Source organism: Scyliorhinus torazame, chromosome 18, assembly GCF_047496885.1.
Source record: "Scyliorhinus torazame isolate Kashiwa2021f chromosome 18, sScyTor2.1, whole genome shotgun sequence".
In the NCBI taxonomy this organism is placed as follows: domain Eukaryota; kingdom Metazoa; phylum Chordata; class Chondrichthyes; order Carcharhiniformes; family Scyliorhinidae; genus Scyliorhinus; species Scyliorhinus torazame.
Window position 1 is genome coordinate 46,142,062 of NC_092724.1, and position 24,524 is coordinate 46,166,585.

Sequence of the window (24,524 nt, forward strand, 5' to 3'; positions counted from 1 at the left end):
TAGCTGGGGCATCCTTGAGCACGGGTGAGGTCCCGGAGGACTGGAGAATTGCTAATGTTGTCCCTTTGTTTAAAAAGGGTAGCATGGATAATCCAGGGAATTATAGACCTGTGAGCTTGACGTCAATGGTAGGCAAACTGTTGGAGAAGATACTGAGGGATAGGCTCTATTCACATTTGGAAGAAAATAGACTTATCAGTGATGGGAAGCATGGTTTTGTGCAGGGAAGGTCATCTTACAAACCTAATAGAATTCTTTGAGGAAGTGACAAAGTTAATTGATGAGGGTAGGGCTGTAGATGTCATATACATGGACTTCAGTAAGGCGTTTGATAAAGTTTCCCATGGCAGGTTGATGGAAAAAGTGAAGTCGTATGGGGTTCAGGGTGTACTAGCTAGATAAATAAAGAACTGGCTGGGCAACAGGAGACAGAGAATAGTGGTGGAAGGGAGTGTCTCAAAATGGAGAAAGGTGACTAGTGGTGTTCCACAGGGATCAGTGCTCGGACCACTGTTGTTTGTGATATACATAAATGATCTGGACGAAGGTATAGGCGGTCTGATTAGCAAGTTTGCAGATGATACTAAGATTGGTGGAGTTGCAGATAGCGAGGAGGACTATCAGCGAATACAGCAAAATATAGATAGATTGGAGAGTTGGGCAGAGAAATGGCAGATGGAGTTCAAACCAGGCAAATGCGAGGTGATGCATTTTGGAAGATCTAATTCAAGAGCGGACTATACGGTCAATGGGAGAGTCCTGGGGAAAATTGAAGTACAGAGAGATCTGGGAGTTCATTGTACCCTGAAGGTGGCAACGCAGGTCGATAGAGTGGTCAAGAAGGCATACAGCATGCTTGCCTTCATTGGACAGGGTATGGAGTACAAGAGTCGGCAGGTCATGTTACAGTTGTATAGGACTTTGGTTAGGCCACATTTGGAATACTGCGTGCAGTTCTGGTCGCCACATTACCAGAAGGATGTGGATGCTTTAGAGAGGGTGCAGAGGAGGTTCACCAGGATGTTGCCTGGTATGGAGGGTGCTAGATATGAAGAAAGGTTGAGTAGATTAGGATTGTTTTCGTTGGAAAGACGGAGGTTGAGGGGGGAACCTGATTGAGGTCTACAAAATTATGAGAGGTATGGACAGGGTGGATAGCAGCAAGCTTTTTCCAAGAGTGGGGGTGTCAATTACAAGGGGTCACGATTTCAAGGTGAGAGGTGGAAAGTTTAAGGGAGATGTGCGTGGAAAGTTTTTCACGCAGAGGGTGGTGGATGCCTGGAACGCTTTGCCAGTGGAGGTGGTAGAGGCGGGCACGATATCATCATTTAAGATGCATCTAGACAGATATATGAACGGGCGGGGAACAGAGGGAAGTAGATCCTTAGAAAATAGAAGACAGGTTTAGATAAAGGATCTGGATCGGCGCAGGTTGGGAGAGCCGAAGGGCCTGTTCCTGTGCTGTAATTTTCTTGGTTAACATGGGGAGAATGTGCAAACTCCACATGGACAGTGACCCAGAGCTGGGATCGAATCTGGGACCTCGTCGCCGTGAGGCAACAGGGCTAATCCACTGCGCCACCGTGCTGCCCCACTAAGCCAATTATGAATCCGCCTTATCAAATCACCTTGTATCCCATGTGCATTTTGCCTTTTTAAGTCTCCCATGTGGGATCTTGTCAAAGGCTTCGCTGAAATCCACGTAAACCACATCAACTGCACTACCATCATCTACGTGCTCAAAAAATTCAATGCAATTTGTTAGGCATGACATGCCTCTGACAAAGCCACACTGACTGTGGAACATAGAACATAGAACAATACAGCGCAGTACAGATCCTTCGGCCCACGATGTTGCACCGAAACAAAAGCCATCTAACCTACACTATGCCATTATCATCCATATGTTTATCCAATAAACTTTTAAACGCCCTCAATGTTGGCGAGTTCACTACTGTAGCAGGTAGGGCATTCCACGGCCTCACTACTCTTTGCGTAAAGAACCTACCTCTGACCTCTGTCCTATATCTATTACCCCTCAGTTTAAAGTTATGTCCCCTCGTGCCAGCCATATCCATCCGCGGGAGAAGGCTCTCACTGTCCACCCTATCCAACCCCCTGATCACTTTGTATGCCTCTATTAAGTCTCCTCTTAACCTTCTCTCCAACGAAAACAACCTCAAGTCCATCAGCCTTTCCTCATAAGATTTTCCCTCCATACCAGGCAACATCCTGGTAAATCTCCTCTGCACCCGCTCCAAAGCCTCCACGTCCTTCCTATAATGCGGTGATGCCTGATCAAACCTTGCCTCTCCAAGATTCTTTCCTTCAGAATCTTCTCCAGTAGTTTCCCAACCACTGACGTGAGTCTCACTGGTCTGTAGTTCCCTGGCTTGTCTCTGCAACCTTTCTTAAATAATGGGACCACATTAGCTGTTCTCCAGTTCTCTGACACCTCTCCCGAGGCCAGAGTGAAATATTCGTTCAACACCCTCCCAATCTTTTCTGGCTCCACCCACAGATTTCCCCTTTGGTCCTTAATGGGCTCTAATCTTTCCCTGGTTATCCTCCTCCGGTTGTCATTGTCAGGGGGGTGGTTTTTGGCGAAGCCGGTGGACGCTGTTGCGGCTCCAGAGGATGGCTCCGGATTGGCACCCAGCGCCCCCTCCTCCCGGTTGGTGCCCATAGGGCCCTGGGGTTCACTTCAGGGAGGAGGGGCAATTGGATGGAGGCCTGGCTGCTCCTGCGTCATCTGACTCTGCCAGCCCTGGCGACTCCCAAAGTCTGCAGCACCGTGTTGACGCCCTCTGTGATGCTCCTCAGTGATTTCGACATGCTCTGGAGTGCCCTGGCAATGCCCACCTGCGACTGGGACAAACTCTGCAGCTCCTCGGCTTTGCCCACCTGAGACTGGGACATGTCCAGCAGTGCCTTGGCTATGCCCACATGAGACTGGGATCCGCAGCGCCTCATCAAGGTCCATTTGGTAGTGAGTTATGTCCACCAGTGACTGGGACATGTTGTTGAGCGTCTCAGCCATGGACACTTGGACACCTCCAGTCATGCGGCTGATGTCATGCACCAGGCTCTCCACTTTGGTCGCCATCCTAGCAATCTTGGCCTCAGTTGCATGAATTGACGGCGCCCATAGCCTCTGGGATTCCTCCAATCGTGTATGGACATGCTGGAGTGTCACTGACAACCCCCTCTGAATATCGTGGTTGCACCCTATCGACTGCATCATTAGGCAAACCTGATCTAGCGGCTCAGGATCTGACTGGGGTACAGCTGGGTCCTGGGATCCAGCAGACCTCTGACTGCTGTCTTGCCTGGGCCGTCCTGCCTCCATCTGATGTGCATCAGCAATTGTGGTGCTCACCAGAATGTGCCCAGAAGCCTGTCCAGTATTGTCTCCCACCAAGATGTGGGTCTCTGCGCTGGTGGTGGATGGGGATGATAACTGTGCCGCAAATATGGTGGTGTTCTCTGAGCACCCTTCCAAGGTGTTCTCATGGGAGGCAGGGCGGGGACCACGCCGGATGGGCCGGCACTGTCGGATGAGGATCCTGCTGTAGAATGGACATGTGGTCAGTGGGAGAGATGGGTCAGTCTGCATGGCATTGACAAGTCACGTGTGACAGGTAATCTGGGTGGGGGCCGGTGGAACCTCACCTCTGCGCGACACGCCAACCTCTACGTCAGTGACAGATCTGTCCTCGGCTCCTCCGCGACCACCGGCGCCCATTCCTCATGGAGGGGTGAGGATTCTGATGTACAGCGCCCCACCATCCGTCTGGGCTCTCTCCCGTCTGTTATGGGCCAACTTCTCCTGCAGGGACACAGGGGACATCGTGAACTGCATGTGTCGTTCATCGCAGGGGTTTAGGGGGTTTGGGTGGAGGGGTGGAGATGGGATATATGTGGCGGGGTGGGGAATGGGGAGGTTGGGAGTATGGAGAGGGTTGGGAGCGTAAGCAGCTCAGGTGGACATGGTGGTCTGGGGTGCTGCGCGGGGGTGGTGCCAGGTGCATTCCTGTTGGGGGGGACACGGATGTCTGGTGCCAGCCCACCCGTTTGGCCCAGTGGAGGTAGTTTATCTTCTTGCGACACTGGGTGACGATTCTCCTGGTGACACGGTTCTCCTGGTGCCGTGTGGCTGACCCTCCGAGGTCCTCGGGGGAATCGGGCATCCCATCTGGCATTTACCGAGTCCAACAATTTTCCATGGTTGGCATCCCAAACCGTGGGGCTGGACTCCTCAGTAGCATGGCTGGGAGCTGAGTGAGGTTGGCTGTGCGCTGAGTGATGTTGGCTGTGCAGGAGTGGTTTAAATGCTGCTGTCCTTTGTCAGCAAGGGGCTGGTGAGTGTGGTCCCAGCAAATCAGCTGGCAGGACCATCATTTGCTGCGTGAAGCTTGTAGGGCCTCGTTAAGTGGACCAATTAACGGTTTAAAGCGGTGATGGCATCACCGGCCCAAGCATCAGGAAGTTGGCGGCAGTTCTAAGCTACCACACTTAGAAACTGTTTGGTTAAATCGTGCCTATTAAATTTGCCAAGACACAATTTGCCTTTAAAAATCCATGCTGACTGTCCCTTATTAATTCAGACACTTTTAAATGCTTACAAATTTATCTGAGCCAACAAATTATGATTGTCAAGTGTATAGTTTGTTTACCTTCTCTGATGCATTGACTACTCTTAATAACTCATTTGCATCTATTTAGCGGGCCCGGCGCCCGATGCTCCAGTCATCCTGCTATTCTCTGGTCCCCGCGACCCTGAATCATGTGGGCATGGATCACTTATAGTTCTTACCAGCATGGCCCTGACGTGATGGACCTTGCAGTGGGCCAATTGCTGGTAGAGACCATTCGAGAGCCTCAACTGCCTGCCCACACCTCTCTGCCAGACCCGCACGACCCCCCCCCCCCCCCAACCACCCACAGAGGGACCCCAGTAATAAGGGGACCCCTGCACACAGTGACGCCTGCAATAAGGGGTCCCCCCCGCAGGGACCCCTGTGATGGGGAACCCCAACCCACAGGGACACCTGTGATATGGGGCTCCACCCCCTGCATGGGGACCCCCCACAAGCAAGAGCCCTTGTGATATGGAGACCGTCCCCTCGCAGCCTCCTCAGCTCGCTCTGTCTGTCTTTACTGAACAGTTCTCTGTTGTAGTACTTGTAACCTCCAACTTCTTGGAAACTTCCTTTATTTCTCTAGTTTCCTTAACTAGCTGCTCTTCAGAGCTCTGCACTTGTTTTCTTTACCATTACTCCATGGTATGTCTTTTCTTCTGGCTCTCTAGCTTTCCAAACCAAACTAGCAAAGGTTTGAGAGCTGCCTGCTCCATAAGTCCCCAGTTGCTAAGCAACCACTGCTAGTTTATTTGCTCCTCACACTGTAACCAACTCTAAGCGCAACAGAATCATAGTTGGAATTGAAACCAACCCCCACGCATAGAAACACCGTTGTCCAGCATGAATCTAACTATAGGGTTTACCCTTCCAGGCACAAAAACATTAAATTAAACCCACTTAAACTGAACCTTAATTCTAATGTTTACCAATACAAAAATAAATCCCTTAAAACTTTCTTTGTTTTTCGAACAGTCTATATGACTTGGTAACAAACTAACTAACCGAAATGCCGAAACTTATTTTGTTATGCTAGTAAGATTTTGTATAGTTTTCAATAACCTAAGGAACTGCCTACTGTTCTGTCCCTTTGCTTTGTGACAAGCATGTTTACATCCTGAAAATTACAAAGGAAGGTTCTTACTGAAAAGATGCTCTTTCTGTTTTGATCTTCATGCATCAGCAAGATTGTGAACTGTCATACCTTGATTAAGCACAACGTCCGTGTGAGCAATGTAAAAGAGATCCATCTATCTCTGTAATTAACTTGTCATTTCCTAACACATCATTTTAGGTGATAAACCTGAAAGGATTTAGTGTAATTGCATCTAACATGGATGTCAAAGCAGTTTTTCAGCTTCATCAATAATTCAAGAATTATTCTTTTGCATATTGCATGCTTATTTTATGGCAGATTGAATTATGTACAGCACTTGTGGGTGTACCGACACCGGATGGACTGGAACGGTAGAAGAAAGCAACTCACCATTACTTTCCTAAAGGCAATTGGGGATGCGCAACAAATGCTGAATCTGTAAAGCATAACTTTACAAAACCCTAACTTTAATAAGGGTGTTATAATTTTTTTGAATTTAGCTTTTAAATAATGAATTATTTAAATTCTTATTTCCTTTTCACCCCTCAATCTCATAAGTTCGATTTTGACAGTAGGAATTGAAGTAGAGTGGCATCGGCTTTGCACTGCAACAAAAACACAATGTAGCAGGGTGTGAAGTTGCCAAATCCAGACGTAGTATTTCACCAGTTTGACTTCCTGACAGCAATAGTGTAACTCCCAATAAGGCACTGACAACTATTCCTCCTCTGCACTCTCGTGAGCAGGAGATCTCTACGGCCATTTTAGATCCAGCAATAGCTTGTCAGCAATTTCCGCTGGGTTGCCTTATTATTTACTCTGCATACAAAGCATCTCTGTAGGGATGGCCCATCGTGGCAATACTCCACCAGTTTGCATAGCCATGCTAAAATTTGGTAACGGACTTGCCCAGGGTGTTCTCGGTCGTGTTAAATTGATATTTTTGGACAATGACCAACGGCTTGGGGTTGTAGTGATTGATTTGTTACGAGCGCCACTAATTCCTCGAACTTCTTGGAATTTGGGGCCACGGGGTAGGTTAGGCTCTTTATGATGCCTACAGTGGGGGCCCCACAGATGATCAGCCCCAGTAATTGCATTTGCTTTGAAAAAATAGCACATGCACTCTGCGTACTGAGCCCAGTCTTCCACATCAAATGTGTCAAGTCTACAGCAGAGTGGCATTTTTGAAACAGTGCAAACCTTATTCCTTTGCGTTGAAAAGTATCCGTACTCTGCCAGCAGCGCCCATGGTAGTTATCCTCGATGCCGATATTGTAGTTCAAGAGGAGCCCAAAGAGAAGTGTCGAAGTAGTTTATTTTCAACTCCGTTAGGAAATATACATACAAAGCAACAGTCTAAGTCCCAGCCAGTACCATTCTGAGCGGTAGGCTCCTACCTGGGCTGACTTTTATCTTATGAAATTAACAAGCCCGCTGAGGGGCGGGTTGCACTCCACGAGCCCCATGGGTAGATCAATCAGGTCATCCCGTCAGCTCTCGTGGTTATAACAATGGCAAACTGAGTTTTTAAAAAAAGATTGAGGATGAGCCTGATGATACCAGTGAACGGAATTCAGACTGCAAACATGGAGATGGTCGATGTTAGACAAATGTTGGAGATACATCAAGAAGGATGACTAAATATCACTGGACCTAAGAGTATCTAACCTGTCAGGATGACTTAATGACTAGAGTAACTGATGGTATTAGCAGCTAAATCTTTTCTTTACTAGATAAGGAATTAGTGAAAAGGATATCTATCGGTCAGTAGGAATGTTGGAACAGGAATGAGCATTTCAGCACTTGTTTGAACCTTCAGTTAGACCATGGCTGATCTGTATCCTAACACAATCCACCTTTCTTGACGGCGGATCACTTAATAATCACCTTGCCTGGCAAAATTCAAGCCATCTCCTTAAAATTATGAATTGAGCTAACATCTTTGTGAAGAAACATTTCCTAACTTCTCGCCTGAATGGCTTGACTTGGTTTTTAAGGTTGTAGCCCCTTAAGCTAAACTCCTGTACCAACGGAAAATGTCTAGGCCTTGATATCCTATAAATTCCCTTTTAAAATCCTAAATCCTCTGTTACGTTATTCCCCTTCACTTTCCACATTGTGGGGAATGTAAACCTATTTCATACAATATCGCCACATAATTGAACTCTTGAGCCAAGGTGACTTTCTAGTGGATCTGCACTGCATGCCTTCAAAACCCATATATAGAAGTGACTTGTATCTGGAAAATACTGTATTTTGCTGATACACCTTTCAGACTTGGGTGGATTAAATGCTGTAAAATTAAGAAAGACATACAATAATCTAATTGGACCAATACTGGACTGAACACCTGCAACACAAATCTATTTAGAGAATTTCAATTGACTCAGCACCCATATTTTTGAAAAAGCAATCCTGACCGCAGTGGCATAGCACTCCCAGTAGGATTTAAAGTTGTCATGGTCATTAGAATGAGTCAAACTGCTGTTTAGTCGGTTGTGACTGGATTTGCTTGGTGCTTTGCTGCCATAACGCTGTATATAAGGGGGGAGAATCCCGTAAACTAGTGCACCATAATGTGTTAATTCAGTTTTTGAAAACTCTTAATTCATTACCTCCAGTTGATCGCACTACAAGTACTTGTCAGCATAGCTTTTAAAAGCTGATGTTGTCTTCAAACATCTTGGAAAAACAAATGTCTTGGAAGAACAAGAATACACAGCTAAATGCTCTTTTGTCATTCAAATCAACACAGCAAAATTCCGCACTCTTATACTTCACAGAAATCTGAATGACAACTGGGGCTGTTTCACTCTAAAATATAGTTTCACAGCGCCAAGGTCCCAGGTTTGATTCCCTGCTGGGTCACTGTCTGTGCGGAGTCTGCACGTTCTCCATGTGTCTGCGTGGGTTTCCTCCGGGTGTTCTGGCTGCCTCAAATTTCTCTTTCCTCCTAATAGGTGTTAATACCAGTTCCATACATCCTAGTATTTTACAGCTTCAAATTTCTCTCTCTTATCATAGAACATACAGTGCAGAAGGAGGCCATGCTGCCCATCCGGTCTGCACCGACCCATTTAAGCCCTCACTTCCACCCTATCCCCGTAACCCAAACACCCCTCCTAACCTTTCTTTTGGTCACTAAGGGCAATTTATCAAGGCCAATCCACCTAACCTGCACATCTTTGGACTGTGGGAAGAAACCTGAGCACCCGGAGGAAACCCACGCAGACACAGGGAGAACGTGTAGACTCCACACACACAGTGACCCAGCAGGGAATCGAACCTAGGACCCTGGCGCTGTGAAGTCACAGTGCTAGCCACTTGTGCTACTGTGCTGCCCTGATGTGGTTCTTGTTAAATGGGATGTTCAAACATTATTAAAAAGACATTCTGTCTATTTAACTCTAATACTATTTGTGATATTGTTAGAGGAGAAGTGATTTTTACTTATTATTTATATAGTCAAACAGATGTCTTTATATGGCTTATTTGCGACGTGAAAGAGGGACCGTTCATGCACCACAAAAGACATTGGGAGGGATCCCTGAAGCACTTGAACAGCAAACCTTCCAAAATATGGTTTGATAATTTTCTCTGTGCTTTTTTGACTCTGTCTTAATCATTTTATTCTGAGATAGTGAAAAAATGTTCCTCCATTAATTGTCCAAATTAATTTGAGGATATAGGATACAAATAATCTTTTCTACATGCTCTTTCTTCTCCATACTTCATTACCATTGTTGAAATCAAAACCAATTTCATTACTTTCTACTGAGTTACTTCTTGCCCAAACTCATTCTTAAAATCTCACAACTGGAACTCCTTGCTGTTGTCATTTTTCTCTCCTATAATGTAGATGGATGAGAAATTAAATATTGATTATGCGTTTTTCCATTCCAGTCAATTTGTGTTTGCAGCATGAATCTTGTTCAACCTCACTTTATTTAAAACGTTGCCTCTGTGCACAGTTCTTGTTTATAAAATATTATGCCCTCTTGTCACATTTTATCCGTTATGAGATCCATTGGTTGGTGAAACAGGCTCGAGGGGGCCAAATGATCTACTCTTGTTCCTGGGAAGTCTCCTAAACAGGAGAAAGAAAAAAAATACTTGCATTTATATAGTGCTTTAAAAATCTTTGATAAATGTAGGAAGTTGTTGTATTGTATTTTTATTGCAGTAATGTTATTAAAAATCCTGATTTAAGATGCATGCTGTATATCTGCTAAAGTTGTGATTAGGGGGTCATAAAAGTGAGATGAGCATTGATTTTAACCATTTACTTGTTTACAGATAGATAGATAATGGAACATTGTTTTGATTTTGGAGGATCCCTGGGGTGTAGATAGTTTGTGGGATGATGCTTAGTCCTGGGTGGACAGGTCATGGGTTATCTTAGTGTGAGGAGACTGAATAATGTCTTATGATGTAATTAAAAGATGGAGCCAGGTAATTCTGTAGTTTTGCAGTTTGCCATCAGATTTGGGCTTCAGCTTGCTCCTGGTTCTTCCCAAGGTCTTTGCACAGAAAAGCAAGTAAACCTGATTGTAACTTCATTAAGTGCTTTTTGAACTGTACTTTCTTGCTAATGTGAGTGATTCTGTGTTTAAATTAAAATTTGCTTCAACATAAAAGATACCTATCGGGCAGTGTTATCACTCCTGGGACGAAGTATCCTTTCCTCACAGTTTTACAAATTGCAAATTGTTGGGTTTCTCATTTGGAATCCTAACAAACCAAAGTCTCAAATTGCCTTACAGTCAATGTCTTTTTGAAGTGTAGTCGCTGTTCTAGTGTAGGAAATGCTGCAGCTAGTTTTGTGCAAGCAAGCTCCCACAAACAAATATGATAAAATTATTATTTTTGGAATAATTATTGTGGGATACATATTGGCCAGGCCATTGGGCATGAATCCCCTACTCTTCTTCAAAATCATGCCAGAGCAGGCAAATGAGGCCTCAGTTTAATATCTCATTCAAACGATGATTATTCTGATATTGCAGCACAGCCTAAGAACTCCACTGGAGTGTCAGCTTTGATGCGTGTGCACCAGTCCTGGAGGGGGAATTGAGCCCAGAATCATCTGACTTAGATGCAAGAGTGCTACAGGCCACAGTGAACAGCAGTTGGAGAAGAGCAGTTGTTGAAAATAATTGACAGTAGAGCCAAAGTAGTAGGTTTTCTAGTTGTTTTTGAAGGTTTTGATAGATGTCTCAATTCAGAGATTTGTGGAGAAAGTTCAGGTATGGAAGCAAATTCCTTATACTGTTACCGATAGACAGTGGCGCATTAGGTAGGGGAAATACACCAGTCCAAAAATAAGTTCCATGATGGGGATGGGCAGGATGTTTTGGAAATTGTTAGGATATGCTGAATGACCTGCATTTGTGTGAATTATAACCGGGGAATTTGTTCCAGATGCTACATTCAGTATTCTAATGAGGTTTAATTTCCCTTGTTGATTTAGAAAAAATGGAGTGAAAACCTCTATGGCCAGCAGGCCATTAAATCTTTGAGTGAACTGTTTAAATCTCATTTGTCAGTAACATTTCTAATTGCAGAATAATAAAATTATCTCCCAAGTTGCTTCTGGAACAGATCCAAGTTAATTGCACTAAATTTAGTATGGAGTGATAAATGTAAATTTGATGTTTTTTAAGTGGTTGTCACTGAACTTGTCTAATGTATAAGGTCCAATAAACTTGGGAGGGGGGTGGGTTTGGGGGAGGTCACACTCCGCCAGATTCTCATTCTTTCATCGCCTCCAACTGTTCTTTTGACCAGTTGTTGAGTGGTAATTATCTTAAGTGTTGTACATCATGAAATGATCTCTCAAAGGTACTATGTTTTATTAGTTCAAGTAAAATTTTGGTTGCCCTCCATCACTACCATTTTAAAGTATTGCTCCTGCAATTTGTGTAATGCCACTTAAGTTGTTTAACTTTCTAATTTGCTCTGTTGATTTTTTCGCTGTATTTTCCTGATGTGACAACACATGGTTTGTATGCACCAGCGAGCATCCAATGCCACAATTGATCTGACACAAATATTTAACGAAGTGGCCCATCCTAGCCAATTTTGATCTGTATTCTAATGTAGAATGCTGTTTCTGGATTCCATGCTAATAAAGCTTGCTCTGTTTTTCTTTTTTTTTTTAAATATATTTTATTAAAGTTTTTCGATCAAAAAGAATTTTCCATTTTTACAACTTTGTAACAAAATGTACATTGACCATTATTTAAACAATATATTAAACTAACAACAAGTGCAGAAAAAGAACAAGAGAAGAGAAAAAATAATACTGAAAAAATAAATATAAACAACTAGGATGAAAGAAAAAAAAAACCCCAAACACCGAATACACCCCCCTCCCCCCTGGGTTGCTGCTGCTGCTATCTTTCCTGTTTTCCCTTATCGCTCTGCGAGATAGTCAAGGAACGGTTGCCACTGCCTGGTGAACCCTTGAGCCGAACCTCTTAGTGCGTATTTTATTCGCTCCAATTTTATAAACCCTGCCATGTCGTTTATCCAGGCCTCCACGCCCGGGGGTTTGGCTTCTTTCCACATAAGTAGAATCCTTCGCCGGGCTACTAGGGACGCAAAGGCCAAAACATCAGCCTCTCTCGCCTCCTGCACTCCCGGCTCTTCTGCAACCCCAAATATAGCTAACCCCCAGCTCGGTTCGACCCGGACCCCCACCACCTTTTAAGATCACTCTTGCCACACCCACCCAGAACCCATGCAATACCGGACATGACCAAAACATGTGAGTGTGGTTCGCCGGGCTTCCCGCGCACCTCCCGCACCTATCCTCCACTCCAAAAAATCTACTCAGCCTTGCTCCCGTCATATGCGCCCTGTGTAGAACCTTGAATTGGATCAGGCTAAGCCTGGCACACGAGGACGAGGAATTTACCCTACTTAGGGCATCTGCCCACAGCCCCTCCTCAATCTCTTCCCCCAACTCCTCCTCCCATTTACCCTTCAGCTCCTCTACCATCGTCTCCCCCCTCGTCTCTCATTTCCCTGTAGATATCGGACACTTTACCTTCACCGACCCATGCCCCCAAAATCACTCTGTCCTGGATCCCTTGCCCCGGGAGCTGCAGGAATTCCCTCACCTGTTGCCTCGCAAATGCCCTCACTTGCATATATCGGAAGGCATTCCCAGGTGGCAACCCGTATTTTTCTACCAATGCTCCCAAACTCGCGAACGTCCCGTCCAAGAACAAGTCCTTCAACTTCCCAATTCCTGCTCGCTGCCAAGATTGGAATCCCCCATCTATCCTCCCCGGGACGAACCTGTGATTGTTCCTTATCGGGGACCACACCGAGGCACCCGTCACTCCCCTATGTCGTCTCCACTGCCCCCAAATCTTCAAAGTCGCCCCCACTACTGGGTTTGTGGTGTATTTTTTCGGGGGGAACGGTAATGGCGCCGTCGCCAGTGCTTTTAAACTTGTTCCCTTACAGGACGCCATCTCCAGCCTTTTCCACGCTGCCCCTTCTTCTTCCCTCATCCACTTACATATCATGGACACGTTGGCGGCCCAATAATAGTCACTCGGACTCGGCAGTACCAGTCCCCCTCTGTCCCTACTGCGCTGCAGGAAACCCCTCTTCACCCTCGGGGTCTTTCCAGCCCACACAGAGCTCATAATACTCCTGTCCACTTTCTTGAAAAAGGCCTTTGTAATCAGTATGGGGAGGCACTGAAACACGAAAAGAAACCTCGGGAGGACCACCATTTTAACCGCCTGTACTCTGCCCGCAAATGACAGGGGCACCATGTCCCACCTCTTAAAGTCCTCCCCATCTGCTCTACCAGTCGCGTCAAGTTAAGTTTATGCAAGGTTCCCCAGTTCCTGGCCACCTGGATCCCTAGATATCGAAAATCCCTTGCTACTCTCCTCAGCGGCAGATCGTCTATCCCCCTACCCTGTTCCCCGGGGTGCATCACAAAAAGTTCACTCTTTCCCATATTCAATTTATATCCCGAGAACTCTCCAAACTCCCTGAGTGTCTGCATTATCTCTGGCATCCCCTCCACTGGGTCCGCCACATATAGCAGCAAATCATTCGCATATAATGACACCCGATGTTCCTCTCCTCCTCTGAGCACCCCCCTCCACTTCTTAGAGCCCCTCAGCGCTATGGCCAATGGCTCGATTGCCAACGCGAACAGTAACGGGGACAGGGGGCACCCCTGTCTCGTGCCCCTATGTAATCGGAAATAGTCGGATCGTTGCCTGTTTGTAACCACGCTTGCCACCGGGGCCCCGTACAGGAGCTGAACCCATCTGATGAACCCCTCTCCAAATCCAAATCTCTTCAGTACCTCCCACAGGTAGTCCCACTCCACTCTATCAAATGCCTTCTCTGCATCCATCGCCACCACTATCTCCGCCTCCTCCTCCCGTGGGGCCATCATCATCACCCCCAGCAACCTTCGTATATTGGCATTCAATTGCCTCCCTTTAACAAACCCTGTCTGGTCATCATGTACCACCCCTGGGACACAGTCCTCTATCCTTGTCGCCATCACTTTGGCTAGTAACTTGGCATCTACATTTAGGAGGGAGATGGGCCTGTATGACCCGCACTGCAGCGGGTCTTTGTCTCGTTTCAGGATCAACGATATCGTCACCTCCGACATTGTCGGGGGTAGTGTCCCCCTTTCCTTAGCCTCATTGAATGTTCTCGTCAGGACTGGGGCCAGTAGGTCCACATATTTCCTGTAAAATTCCACCGGGAACCCATCTGGTCCCGGGGCCTTTCCTGCCTGCATGTTCCCAATTCCTTTAATCACCTCCTCCACCTCAATCTGCGCTCCCAAACCTGCCACCTCCTGCTCCTCAACCCTCGGGAACTCCAGCTGGTCCAGGAAGTGTATCATTCCCTCTTTCCCCTCCGGGGGTTGGGACTTATACAGCCTCTCATAATCTCCCCAATCAGTCTCTCCCTTTCTTTACCCTCTGTTTCCCCCTGTGGGCTCTTATGGAAATCAGCTCCCCCCTAACCACCACCTTCAGCGCCTCCCATACTACTCCCACCTGGACCGCTCCATCATCATTGACCTCTAGATATCTTTCAATACATCCCCTCACCCTTCCACATACCCCCTCGTCCGCCAACAGTCCCATGTCTAATCTCCAAAGTGGGCGCTGCTCCTTCTCCTTCTCTCCTAGATCCAGATCCACCCAATGTGGGGCGTGATCTGAAACGGCTATAGCCGAATATTCCGTTCCTACCACTTTCGGGATCAGCGCCCTTCCTAGGACAAAAAAGTCTATCCGGGAGTATACTTTATGGACGTGGGAGAAGAAGGAAAACTCTTTACTCCTCAGTCTAGCAAATCTCCAGGGATCTACTCCTCCCATCTGCTCCATAAACCCCTTAAGCACCTTGGCTGCTGCCGGCCTCCTCCCGGTCCTAGATCTGGACCGGTCCAGCACCGTGTTGAAGGCCTTCCCCCCCCCCCCCCATTACCAAATTTCCCATCTCTAGGTCCGGGATGCGCCCCAACATACGCTTCATAAAACCCGCGTCATCCCAGTTCGGGGCGTATACGTTCACCAGCACCACCGCCTCACCTTGCAATCTGCCACTCACCATCACGTACCTGCCCCCACTGTCCACCACTATGGTCTTAGCCGCAAACGATACCCGTTTCCCCACCAGTATTTCCACCCCTCTATTTTTCGTATCTAAGCCTGAGTGGAATACCTGTCCCACCCATCCTTTCCTTAATCTGACCTGATCCGCCAATTTCAGGTGCGTCTCCTGAAGCATAACCACATCCGCCTTCAGTCTCTTTAGGTGCGCAAATACCCTTGCCCTCTTAATCGGCCCATTCAGCACATGATCAACCGGGTTGGGGGGCCCTTTACCCCCCCCCCCCCCCCCCCCCCATCGTCGACTAGCCATCCCCTTTTTTAAACCAGCTCCTCACCCGGGTCCCACTCACCCGTTTGTCCCCCAGACGGCGCCCTCCCGTCCCGACCATCCCATCCCGTATCAGCTCCCCCTTACCCTCAGCAGCAGCAACCCAGTTAGTCCCCCCCCCGCTAGATTCCCTTCTAGCTTGATTGCTCCCCCCTTATTGCTTCCGGGAGTCAGCAAACTCTGGCTGACCTCGGCTTCCCCCGTTTACCCTTGGCCTCCCTGCGTGTGAGGCCCCCTTCCTTCCTGCGCCCACTTTTCCTGCCGCAATTTCCATAGCGCGGGAAAAAACCCCGCGCTTCCCTCTCGGCCCCGCCCCCTCCCCACCGGCACCCACATTTCTTCATGGCCCCCCCATCGGGGGGGGGAGAAAAAATAATTCTCCCGTCTAACATTTTTACAGATAAACCCCCCCCCCCCCCTCTTCTCCCCCCCCCCCCCCCCCCTTTGCATTTCTTTGCCACCACCTCGCTACTTCTTTCCAAACATCAATTCCTCAAATCTAGTCCAACTTCTCCTCTTGAATAAATGTCCACGCCTCCTCTGCCGTCTCAAAGTAGTGGTGTTTGCCCTAGTGTGTAACCCACAGTCTTGCCGGCTGCTGCATTCCAAATTTTACTTTCTTCCTGTGGAACACCGCCTTGGCCCGATTGAAACGCGTCCTCCTTCTCGCCACCTCCGCACTCCAATCTTGATACACCCGGATCACCGAGTTCTCCCACCTGCTACTCCGTGTCTTCTTAGCCCATCTTAGGACCATCTCCCTGTCCTTGTAGCAGTGGAACCTCACCACTATTGCTCGCGGTATTTCCCCTGCCTTTGGTCTTCTCACGAGGACCCGGTATGCTCCCTCCACTTCCAGGGGGCCCGTCGGGGCCTCAGCTCCCATTAAAGTATGGAGCATCGTACTCACATACGCCCCAACATCAGCTCCCTCTGTCCCTTCGGAAGACCCCAAATCCTTAGATTCTTCCTCTTCGAGCTATTTTCCAGGGCTTCCAGCCTTTCTATGCACCTCTTATGTAGTGCCTCGTGCGTCTCCGTCTTCACCCCAAGCCCTGTATCTCGTCTTCATTCTCGGCTGCCTTTGCCTTCACTCCACGGAGCTCCATCGCCTGGGTCTTTTGCGTCTCCTTCAATCCCTCAATCGCCATCAACATCGGCGCCATCACCTCCTTCTTGAGCTCCTCCACACATCGTCGGAGGAACTCCTGCTGTTCCGGGCCCCATACCATCTGGGCTCCCTCAGCCGCCATCTGCTTCTCCCTTCTCTTCTCTGCCGTTGCTCCAGAGGATCCTCCGCAATCTGGCCACTACTATCGCTTCTTTCCATCCACACACGGGGGGACTCCTTCCTTTGTCGCCTCACACTGGGTTTGGCCGTAAAATATTTCCGTTGGGGCTCCCGATAAGAGCCCAAAAGTCCATTGAAACAGGAGGTGCCGAAACGTGCGGCTTAGCTGGTCATCGCCGCAACCGGAAGTCACCTTGCTCTGTTTTTCTACAGAGTATTCTCTAGGCCCTTATTTTTGTATAATTTGCCAAGCAGGCTGTGTACGGGAGATGATAAATTATATTTGTAAAGTAAAATTATTTCAGGATTATTTTCATGACAGTACTTGTAAATGCCACCAGTACTCTATTTTCAAACCTTTTATTTCATAGAAAAATAGAGATGTGTAATTATATGTGAAAATATTAGTGGATGTGAAACTGTACAATTTAAACAGTCGTATCTGTATGGTAGGTATGCAAGTTAAAGTGATGTTGAGTTATACACACTGTTTGTGAAAGCTACAAGCTCCCTGGCATCTTGCTGCCTTAGAAGGGAAGAAGGGTCTGGAGAAGGGAAGTACTGCCCCGTCCCTATCTTGGAAATAATGCAGGAATTAGTTGATAAAATACCAGTATTAAATTAGCATATGTTTTGCTGCCTTACTAGTCTCCCTCCAGACCGCTGATGGCAGGCTTAGGCAGACCTGCCTCGTAACTGACAGTGCCAGAGTAGTTAGGGGAGAAAGACTGGAACTGTTGGTTCCCCAGGGTAACTAAACTAATACTTCAAAGTGAGTATTTTTTGTTCTTTCTAAACGCTGAAAACCTTATCTTCTTTCATTGTGGATTTTTTTCTGCCCCTTTTAAAATGGCATAGATAATAGGTAGCTAATATACTTGGTGACCTTTTTTAGTCAATAGATTTCTTTCTGACTCCTTTTGAAGGGAGAAAGTGTTGAAAGACTTGTTTGGGAAATATGCTTGTCCTAAAATGCACAGTTGCTGTATCTTAAATCTCAAATTACACCATCCTGTGGCAATGTGACAGTGGTGCACTGTTCTTTCTCTTTCCCGACACAAAGATTCCTGCACACTCCCAACAAACTTTTAAAGTTGAAACCTTTTTTAAACAAAGATTATGGATGTCATATTACTGCTGATTACGCTCTTTGTCAAATCCTCCAAATTAAAGTCAGTTGTATGTCGGGGATTCTTCTTGAAAATTGTAGCCATGCATCTGATGATTAATAGAAGGAATTGCTTTTTATTTCTGTTATTATTGACGGGTGGCACAAATAATTTGATTTGCTAATGTTCCACTTTTCACATTCTCCTTCCCAGTCTCAAGCAGCAATAGATGGCCGCGGTGACGTTCCCCTGAAAGAAGATGAATATATAATTAAAGAGAATAGTGGTAAGTACAAAGTATTGAACTAGATGAACTATTTATGTCTATCCGCTCTTCTGGACTGTGAATACTTTGCCCTGCCTCCATACTCCTGGTTTTGATTTAATTCAAGGGATGCCAACAATAGGGTGAAAATGAAGGGAGAAGAAACTGAAGTAGTTTCTGAAGTTAATTTAACAGAAATTCCAGCATTTCTGTCTAATATTAGATTTTTAAACTGTTAAATTTCAATTCCAGCAACCCTCCCAATAATCCAGAATACTATATGCCTATCTCTGTATTTCGATATTCTGTCCAGTTCAAATTTAATTTGCAGTTTCAAAAGTAAATGGATTCATAATATCCCAATCTCCACGTTCAGTGGAACCTGCTGCATTATTGCGTGGAGTTCACTGTGCATGTTGCTCTGAACTGTGATACACTCGTGCAGCACGGTGGCACAGTGGTTAGCACTGCTGCCTAACAGTGCAGTGGACCCAGGTTCGATCCCGGCCCCGGGTCACTATCCTGTGGAGTTTGCACATTCTCCCCATGTTTGCGTGGGTCTCTGAACCACAACCCAAAGGTGTGCAAGGTAGCTGGATTGGTCACGCTAAATTGTCCCTTAATGAAAATTTTAAAAACTGTGATGCATAACTTTAATTTTTGGCCACTTAGCTTTTCCTAGGGCAGCACGGCAGCACAGTGGTTAGCACAGTTGCTTCACCGCTCCTGGGTCCCAGGTTCGATTCCCGGGTTGGGTCACTGTCTGTGCAGAGTCTGCACATCCTCCCCGTGATCCAGTTTCCTCCCACAGTCCAGAGATGTGCAGGTTAGGTGGATTGGCCATGCTAAATTGCCCTTAGTGTCCAAAAATGTTAGGTGGGGTTACTGGGTTACGGGATAGAGTGGAAGTGTGGGATTAAATCAGGTGCTCTTTCCAAGGACCGGTGCAGACTCGATGGGCCAAATGGCCTCCCTCTGCACTGTAAATTCTATGGTCTAACCGACTGTTTTCCAATTTACTCCAATGTATTCCATTCATTTATTTGAAAATTAACAAACTAAGCACCATACTGGAGAACTAGAGCTGTAGGGTTGCAGAATTCACAGTGCACCTATACCGTTTGGTTCACTAACTTGAATATGTTCTCTGCATAAATTTCAATTCTTAATATGTTACAATTAATATTCAGTTAAAATTGTGATTGCTGAAGTTTAACTCCTGTTATAAAGAGCATAAGAAATAGGAGCAAGATAGGCATAGGCGATTCAGCCCCTCAAGTCTCCTCTGCCATTTAATGCTGTTCTAAGAGCAGAAGAAATAGGAGCAAGAGTAGGCGTAGGCGATTCAGCCCCTCAAGTAACCTCTGCCATTTAATGCAATCATAAATGATCTGATTGTGGCCTTAACTTCACTTTCCGCCTTGATTGCCTGACTTAGCCTCCAGTATATTCAATGACTGTCCTTAGCTGCTCTCTGAGGTAGAGAATTCCAGAGCTGACAAATGTTTGAGAGGAGAAATTTCTCCTCATCTCCATCTTAAATAGGAGACCCTTATTTTTAAACAGTCGCTTAGTTCCAGATTCACCCACAAAGGGAAATATTCTCTCAGCATCTGACCTGTCGAGTCCACTCGGTATCTTCGATGCTTCAATAAGATCGCCTCTTGTTCTTCTAAACTCCAATTAGTACAAGCCCAACCTGGTCAACATTTCCTCATAAGCCAACCCTTTCATCCCAGGATTAAACCTAGTGAACCATCTCTGAACTGCTTCCAAAGCAAGTAATATCCCTCCTTAAATAAGAACACCAAGATTGTATACAGTACTCTTGGTGTAGTCTCACTGACTCCCTTTACAATTATAGCTACTTTTATACTCCCATCTCTCTTGCAATAACAGGCTGACATTCAATTTGCCGCCTTTATTACTTGCTGTATCTGCATGCAATAACAGGCTAACATTTAATTTGCCGCCTTTATTACTTGCTGTATCTGCATGCTGACATTTTGTGATTCATGTATGCTGACACCCAAATCCCTCTATACAACAGAATTCTGCATTTAAATATATTCTGTGGATTTTTGCCACTGAAAGTGCCATTTTTCAAATTAGGCTTCATCTGTCAAATTCTTGTCCACTCAGTTAACCTATATATATCCCTTTTGCAAATTCTGTGTGTCCTCCTCACAATTCATTCCTACCTGTCTTTGTATCATCAACCAATTTGGCTGCAATGCATTTGGTCCCTTCATCCAAGTCATTAATATAGTAAATAGTTGGAGCCCCAGCATTTATCACTGTGGTACTCCACTAGTTACAGTTTGCCAACCTGAAAATTACCCAATTGTCCCCTGTCTTTCCTGATAGTCAGTCCTCTATCCATGCTAACATATTACTCCCAACACCATGAGCTCTTTCCTGTGTGGTAAACTTTTATGTGACGCCTTTTGGGAATCCAAAAATATATCTACTGGTTCCCCTTGATCCGCCTTGCTTGTTGCATCGTCAAAGAACTCTAATAATTTGTCGAAGCAATTTCCCTTTCATAAAACTATGGCCGGAGTTTTCTGGCTGCTCTTGCTGGCAGGATCTTTTGGTCCTGGCAACTGCAAACCTCTGCCGCAGGTTTCCTGGTGGCAGGGGTGCATAGAACCGGAAACCCCATTGGTGATGCCGCTGCCGGAAAATGGCAGGATGTCACTGCTGCCGTGATGCACGCAATGTGGGCGCAGAAAATCCTTCCCCATATTAATTCTGCTTAATTGTACTTTGATTTTCTAAGTGTCCTGCTATTATTTCCTTAATAATGGATTCCAGTATATGTCCAATGAGATTTTAGGCTAACTGACCTATTGTTTTCTGCTTTCTGTCTCCCCCTTCTCCTGAATTGAGATCTCAATTTTACAGTAGTGATGTAGTCTAACCTGCAGGGCAATGCGTCATTAGTTTGTGTTTAAACATCTTTTCTTATTGCAGTGACCCACAAGGACGGATCATTCAAATCAGAACTGTCCAAGCTTCTAATCGTTGCCCACACACGCCACGATGAACTGTGATTTGGATGACTTGTTTTTGCAATGGTTGAAAATGTTTGAACATTTTAAAATTGTTTCAATGTTAGCTGCATTGGTCAGCTATTTGGAGCATTTTATACCCATTTTAGAGCTATGAAAGCAACCTTGGAGGTTAGGGAACTTTTTCCTTTTTTTTTCAGTACTCTACAGGCATTTACCTACCCAAGGAATCCATACTGTTAAAATTACCATTGGTACCTCACTTAACTCTGATTAAACATCAGATTTGTAAATTGTGTATTTAAAAAGCGTGTCCTCCTTTCTGATACTGAGACTTTTGTTTGCATTAGTGCGCTGTGTTTGATCAGTTAACATACACTGGGAGCTTTTTTGACTGTGCTAGCAGAACAACTTTTTTTTTAAAAACATCAAAAATATGAACTTTGTAAATGTAATTTTCAGAATGAACCTTGACCTGTAGAAGATGTCATTACAAAAATAAATTTTGTATGCAAAGATTTTTCAGCAAATCGTTTCATAAACATGGGTGTTAATTTATAGAGCTTATCTACATAGTGCTTTAGAATGCAGGTTAGGTAGTCAAGCGCAAACAGATTTTTATGTACCATTGGATTTTCTCCATAATCCTAGATAATGGATGTAGATTGGGTTTTGGGACCACATGCCTTTATGTACTGCGATTACTGGGATACAAGTACTGGGATACAAACCTGATGTACAATCTAAGTTGGTCTTGTTTTTGGTTCTACTTTGCACATGATCCATTGTTTTTCTTTTATATCCCAGAGCTCTGTTACAAAGGGAAATAAATTCTGATGTCAACTCATTTGTATCTCAATTTGTGAATGACCTCTTGAATTTTGTTTGCAGTTTTGTGATATTTCTCTGCAGTGGTGATCATAACATAAGGTTTGAGAAGGACCCAAGTAAGAAAAATTCCGAAGTAATTGTTTTTTTAAAAAAAACTTGAAATGAAAATGGAACTCTGGCAAAGTAAACGGAAAAAATTACTGAAAAAGAAGAAAATACTACATCATTTCCACTAAAAAGCAAAAATAAACTAGGCAATAATGGAACACCGTGGATAAATAATTAAGGCAAAATTGAAACTTAAAATAATATGTACGCTAAGTACATAGACAACAAAGGAAAAGGTAACAAATAGGAATATAAAAGATTAGGAAAAAAGTCAAAAGTGACTAGGAAGGCAAAGAGAAACTACAAAATTATAAAGCGATATGAAAAACAGTAAAGCATTCTACAGACAAGGAAATAAATAATTATGGGAAGGACCACTAAGGTGGAAACACCCAGATAATGACTGCAGTATGACTTATTAAATAATTATTTTGTCTCCATATTTACCAGGGAAACTAAGACATGACCATTTATATTTTTGATTGCTTCTAAAGTTTAAAAAGGGGAGAGAGATTTGATTAATCTGATTTAGAGAGGATGAAAACCCTAGTCTGGATAGACTGCATTTGCACATTTTAAAAGTTAGGGGATTGATAGGGCACTGTATCTAATAAATACTGACAGAGGTCTGGCGGACAGCCATTTGAATATTGATTCAAATATTTAAAAAGGGACGTATTACAGTTGAAGAGAAATGAAGACCACTGAGTTGCATGTCGGTGGAAGGAAAAATAATGGAATCCTTACTCCGATGCAATTGAAGAAACTAAAAATACAATAGCCTGGATTTCAAAAGGGAAGATTATGCCTGACCAACCTTATTGAATTATTTAAAGAAGTAACAAAGGTAACAAGATAAGTGTAATGTCCTATACATAATTTCATATATTTACATTTCCAATTCCAAATGGCTTTGAATAGGGTACTGCATTGTAGATGAATGACCAAGGTTCAGTACGTGAAGTTGGGAAAATAGAATGAAGAGCAAGCTGACTACAAAACAGAAAACACAGTCAGGATGATGTAGTTAGTCTGGTGTTTGGCAAAGGTCAGATTTTAAATCTGATTTACAGTTTCAAATTTGCACGTCATACCAAATTGGGTGATGTAATTTAAACTTGCAGAATAGCTGTGTATTTTGAAAACAAACCTCCTTGGGCAAGTATGAAATGGTACATTTTAGTAAGAAAAATAATACATAATGGAAACTATGGATGAATTCCTGCTGAAGTTGATGGGGAGTTTTGAATGGCTCATTTCATTTTCCGGTCCTGTCCTTGCTGCGCCGGAGCAGTAAAATTCCATCCTTCTATATGGGTTAGAGAAACCAAGTGATACAAATATAAAAATAACAAAAAACACAGGCTATTGAGGTGATTCAAAAGAGCAAACATCATTGAATCCATTTATACAGGGATAGAATTGAAAAACAGAAATTGTTCGACTTGTATAGAACCCTGTTTGGACCTCACAACTCAACATCTGGTCTGCATTTTATAAAAGGATTACGGACACTGGAGAAAGTGTAGTCAAAATTTACCAGAATTATACCAGAATTGAAAGGTTATACTTTTCGGGAAAACAGACTTGGTCTCTTTAGAAAAGAGAATATGGAAGGGTCACCTAACTGAGGTCTTTTAGACGATGAAATGATTTATTAGGTTATAAATAGAGATGATGTTCATAATTGTGATTGTGGGGGGAAAACAGAACTAGGGGCCATAATATAAGATAGTCTCTAGATCAGGAGAAACGATTTTAACCAAAGGGTGATTAGAATGCCATTGCTAAAAGTGGCTGATGTGACTAGCATTGATGCATTGAAGTGGAAGCTAGATAAATACATAGGAGAAAGTAATAGATGGGAATGATGATAGGGTTAGATGAACAATAATGGAAGGAAGCAAGTGAAACATAAACACTGTTATGAACCCGTTGGGTCGCATGGCCTGTTTCTGTGTTGTGAATAGAGAACAATGTAATCTTTATTTCATTCTTAACTTCTACTTGTGTTTATCTCTAAGTAGAAGGTAATAGGTATTTGTCATCCAGAGTAATTTCTGTTTATTAATCCAGAACCGCCGTTTCTGATGGTGTTTTTCTTTCCTGCAAATGGATGAAGGTAAAGGGTGACTACATCACAGTTGCAATGCTTTTTCATGTTTTGTACAAGGCATGGCATGATTGGTTCAGGCAGGAAACATATATTGCATAAGATA

General features: G+C 44.7%; 1 protein-coding gene across 1 annotated transcript in view; it reads left to right on the forward strand.

The window, feature by feature from the left end:
• Positions 1 to 22,213, forward strand: part of mydgf (myeloid-derived growth factor) — a 100,531-nt gene extending 78,318 nt beyond the window's left edge. Inside the window, exons 5-6 of the mRNA XM_072482720.1 lie at positions 18,301 to 18,373; positions 21,329 to 22,213. Of these exons, the coding sequence (XP_072338821.1) occupies positions 18,301 to 18,373; positions 21,329 to 21,408 (153 nt within the window). The 3' untranslated portion in view covers positions 21,409 to 22,213. The remainder of the gene's footprint in view (positions 1 to 18,300; positions 18,374 to 21,328) is intronic.
• Positions 22,214 to 24,524: the final 2,311 nt, after the last annotated feature.